The sequence below is a fragment of the Platalea leucorodia genome (assembly GCF_965183815.1).
Source record: "Platalea leucorodia genome assembly, chromosome: Z".
Lineage (NCBI taxonomy): Eukaryota > Metazoa > Chordata > Aves > Pelecaniformes > Threskiornithidae > Platalea > Platalea leucorodia.
In genome coordinates, this window is record NC_138858.1 from 92,660,220 (window position 1) to 92,664,866 (window position 4,647).

The 4,647-nt window shown below is 69.1% G+C and overlaps 1 protein-coding gene across 1 annotated transcript; it reads left to right on the forward strand.

The window, feature by feature from the left end:
* Positions 1-2,362: 2,362 nt before the first annotated feature.
* Positions 2,363-4,427, forward strand: LOC309602326 (zinc finger protein 703-like; the record flags this gene model as incomplete). Its single annotated transcript, XM_082335820.1, has 2 exons — positions 2,363-2,575; positions 2,997-4,427. 2 exons carry the CDS (start codon positions 2,363-2,365, stop codon positions 4,374-4,376), a joined length of 1,593 nt encoding a protein of 530 aa, XP_082191946.1. The 3' UTR covers positions 4,377-4,427.
* Positions 4,428-4,647: the final 220 nt, after the last annotated feature.

The following is a 4,647-nucleotide window of genomic DNA, read 5'->3' on the forward strand; positions in this document are numbered from 1 at the left end:
TGGTGACCGCAATACATGCAAAATAAAAAAGTACGTATGCAACCTGTGCTGGCCTTTCAGGTTTGGGCAACACTGCTGTCCCACCAGCAACCCCAGCACTGCCCCAGTTTGCACACAGGTTGTCGCTGGGACCGGCAGAGACATCGAGCTGCCGCTGCAGGGAGACGGGGGCCTCGCTCTGCCCCACATGGGTGAGCACCCCCAGGCAGGGCGCCGGCAGCCCTCGCCTTGTGTGGCACCGGGGCGGGACGGGGCGCAGGGCCTGCACGCCGGGTGCTGGGTGCAGGGGTCGGGCTGGGCGCAGGGGCTGGGGAAGGTTTGGGTGCAGGGCAGGCAGACTGGGTGCAGGAGCCATTGCAGCAGCCATGGCAGCCAAGCCGTGCCATGCCATGCCATGCCATGCCAGCTGAGCCATGCCATGCCATGATACGCCATGCTGGCGTGCCATGCCAGCTGAGCCATGCTGTGCCATTCTAAGCTGTGCCAGCAGTGCCATGCCAGCCAAGCCATGCCATACCATGCCATGCCATGCCATACCATGCCATGCCAAAGTGTGCTAGCAGCACCATGCCATGCTACGCCACGCCATCCCAGCTGTGCCATGCCATGCCAGCTGAGCTGTGCCATGCCGTGCCATGCCGTGCCAAGTCATGCCAGCCATGCCATGCTCTGCCAGCTGAGGCATGCCATGCCAAGTTGTGCCAGCAGTGCCATGCCATGCTAGCTGAGCTCTGACATGCCATGCCATGCCAAGCTGTGCCAGCAATGCCATGCCAGCTGAACTGTGCCATGCCATGCCAGCTGAGCTGTGCCATACTGTGCCAAGTCATGCCAGCCATGCCATGCTCTGCCAGCTGTGCCATGCCATGCCAGCTGAGCTGTGTCATGCCATGCCATGCCAGCCAAGCTGTGCCATGCCATGCCATGTCATGCCATGCCAGCTGAGCCGTGCCATGCTAGCCGAGCTGACCGTGCCGTGCCATGCCATGCCATGCCAGCTGAGCCGTGCCATGCCAGCCGAGCTGTGCCATGCCATGCCATGCCATGCCAGCCGAGCTGTGCCATGCCATGATGTGCCATGCTATGTCATGCCAGCTGAGCTGTGCCATGCCATGCCATGCCACGCTCTGCCAGCTGTGCCATGCCAGCCGAGCTGTGCCATGCCATGATGTGCCATGCTATGTCATGCCAGCTGAGCTGTGCCATGCCATGCCAGCCATGCCATGCTCTGCCGGCTGTGCCATGCCAGCCGAGCTGTGCCATGCCATGATGTGCCATGCTATGTCATGCCAGCTGAGCTGTGTCATGCCATGCCATGCCATGCCAGCCATGCCATGCTCTGCCAGCTGTGCCATGCCAGCTGAGCCGTGCCATGCCATGCCATGCCATGCCAGCTGAGCCGTGCCATGCTAGCCGAGCCGACCGTGCCATGCCATGCCATGCCATGCCAGCTGAGCCATGCCATGCCAGCTGAGCCGAGCCGTGCCATGCCATGCCATGCCATGCCAGCTGAGCCGTGCCATGCCAGCCGAGCTGTGCCATGCCATGCCATGCCGTGCCATGCCATGCCATGCCAGCCGAGCCATGCCATGCCAGCCGAGCTGTGCCATGCCATGCCATGCCGTGCCATGCCATGCCATGCCAGCCGAGCCATGCCATGCCAGCCGAGCTGTGCCATGCCATGATGTGCCATGCTATGTCATGCCAGCTGAGCTGTGTCATGCCATGCCATGCCATGCTCTGCCAGCTGTGCCATGCCAGCCGAGCCGTGCCGAGTCACGCCAGCCATGCCATGCTAGCTGAGCCGTGCCATGCCAGCCGAGCTGTGCCATGTCATGCCATGCCGTGCCATGCCATGCCAGCTGAGCCGTGCCATGCCAGCCGAGCCGTGCCATGCCAGCCGAGCCGTGCCATGCTGTGCCGAGTCACGCCAGCCATGCCATGCTCCGCCAGCCGTGCCGTGCCATGCCGGCCATGCCAGCCGCGCCGTGCCGAGTCACGCCAGCCACGCCACGCTCGGCCAGCCGATCCGCGCTAACCGCGCCGTGCCGTGCCGCGCCGTGCCGTGGGCGGCTCTCCCCCACGCGGCGGCGCGGCGCGGGGCGGCGGCGGCGGCTCGCCCCCCCCACCGGCGGCTCTCCCCGCCCCGGGGGCCCGGCCGGGCGCGGATTGGTGCGCGGCGCCGGCCCCCTCGGAGCGCGGCCGCCATCGGGGCTATTTGACGTGTCGGTGGGGCCGGGGAAGGGTTTCGTCTCGCCGGGGCCGCCGCCGCCGCCGCTCCGCCGCCCGCCCGGCCCGGCCCGGCCCCGCGGAGCCCGGCGCCCCCCCCCCCCCCCCCCTTCCCCTGCCGCCGCCGCCCCAAATGAGCGGTGCCCCCGGCGGGCCCCGGCCGAGGACCCCGCCGAGCCGCGGAGCCGCGGGCGCCCCGTCGCCCCGGCCGCCCCCCGCCGACCCGCTGCGCCAGGCCAGCCGGCTGCCCATCCGCGTCCTGAAGATGCTCAGCGCCCACGGCGGCCACCTCCTGCACCCCGAGTACCTCCAGCCGCTCTCCTCCACGCCCGTCAGCCCCATCGAGGTCAGTGCCCGCCGCCCCCGCCCGCTCCCCCGGGGTCCCGCCCGGGGCTCCCCCCCCGTGCCCGGCGCTCCCGGCTCCTCCCGGCCGGGCTCATCCCGGTCCGGCGCTCCCGGCGCCTCCCGGCCGGGCTCTGCCCTGCCCGGGGCTCCCGGCTCTTCCCTGCCCGGGGCTGCCCCCCGAGCCGCTCCTTCCCCCCCCTCCCGCTGCAGCCCGGCTCCCCCCACCCCACCCCGGTCCTTCTCCCCGGCCGGGCGCATCCCCCCCGCCCCGTCCCCGCCATCCCCCGCGCCCTGGCTCGGCGCCGGGCCCGGCCCCGCTGGACCCGGGGTTTTGGGGGTGGGATGGGATGGGGGGGCGGGGGGGAGGCCGGGCCGGGGGCGCCGTCGGGGTCCCCCCCTGACCGGCTCCGCTCCGCCCGCAGCTGGACGCCAAGAAGAGCCCGCTGGCGCTGCTGGCCCAGACCTGCTCGCAGATCGGCAAGCCCGACCCGCCGCCCTCCTCCAAGCTGAACGCCGTCGCCTCCGCCGGGCTGCCCGCCGCCGAGAAGGAGCCCGCCGCCCGCCCCGCCGCCCTGAAGCCGGCGGGCAGCGGGGACGCCCCGCCCGAGGACAAGTCCAGCTTCAAGCCCTACTCGAAGGGCGGCGGGGAACCGCGCAAGGAGGGCGGCGCGGACAAGGCCGGCTTTCGGGTGCCCAGCGCCGCTTGCCCGCCGTTCCCCCCGCACGCCGCCGCCTCGCCCGGCGGCTCCCGCGGCGCCTCGCCGCAGCACGCCGACCCCAAGGGCGCCGAGGAGAAGAAGGAGCCCGAGGCGGGCAAGCCCAGCCCCGAGGGGACGGGCGGGGGGCTGGGGCGCGGGACGGCGGAGCCCGGGGTGCACGGCGAGCCCCCCTCGGGCCGCAAGTCGGAGCCCCCCGCCCTGCCGCCCGCCGGCCATGTGGCCCCCGTCTCACCCTACAAGCCGGGCCACTCCGTCTTCCCTCTGCCGCCCTCCAGCATCGGCTACCACGGCTCCATCGTTGGCGCCTACGCCGGCTACCCATCCCAGTTCGTGCCTGGGCTGGACCCCACCAAGCCGGGCCTGGTGGGCAGCCAGCTGCCGGGGGCGCTGGGGCTGCCGGGCAAGCCGCCCAGCTCCAGCCCGCTCACCGGGGCCTCGCCGCCCTCCTTCATGCAGGGATTATGCCGGGACCCGTATTGCCTGAGCTACCACAGCGCCTCGCACCTGGGCTCCAGCAACTGCTCCAGCTGCGTGCACGACCCCGGCAGCCTGAAGAGCGGATACCCCTTGGTGTACCCCACGCACCCCCTGCACTCGGTGCACACCACGCTCTCCTCCAGCGGCACCCCCAGCCTGCCCGGCCACCCCCTCTACACCTACGGCTTCATGCTGCAGAACGACCCCCTGCCCCACATATGCAACTGGGTGTCTGCCAGCGGACCCTGCGACAAGAGGTTTGCCACCTCGGAGGAGCTGCTCACCCACCTACGGACCCACACGGCCCTGCCGGGGGCGGAAAAACTCTTGGCGGGTTACCCTACCTCCGGGCTGGGCTCCGCAGCCTCCTGCCACCTCCACCTCCCGCCCGCCGCCCCCGGGAGCCCCAACACGTTACCCGCCTCCCTCTCCTTGAGGAGCCCACACACTTTGGGACTAAACAGGTACCACCCCTACGGCAAGAGCCATTTGCCCACAGCCGGCGCCCTGCCGGTGCCCTCCTTGCCGGCCGCCGGACCTTACTACTCTCCATACGCGCTCTACGGCCAAAGACTAACTTCAGCTTCTGCACTGGGATATCAGTAACTACGGCAGCCCCTTCCCCGGCTCCAGCCTCCTCCTCGCCCCAGCCCCCCCGCTCCCTCCTTGGACTGTGTATTTATTTACTGTATGTTAGCTTAAAGCTGGGAATATAAGTGCATTAATACACCAATGAATCAATGGTATGCAAAAAGTCTGTGTCCAAAAAAAAAAAAAAAAAAGAAAAAAAGAAAAAAAAAATCCTTTACTTTGCAGGTGTGGGGCTTTTATTTTTCCCTTCTGTTTCTTTTGAAAGATTTTTTTTTTTTCCTCCCCC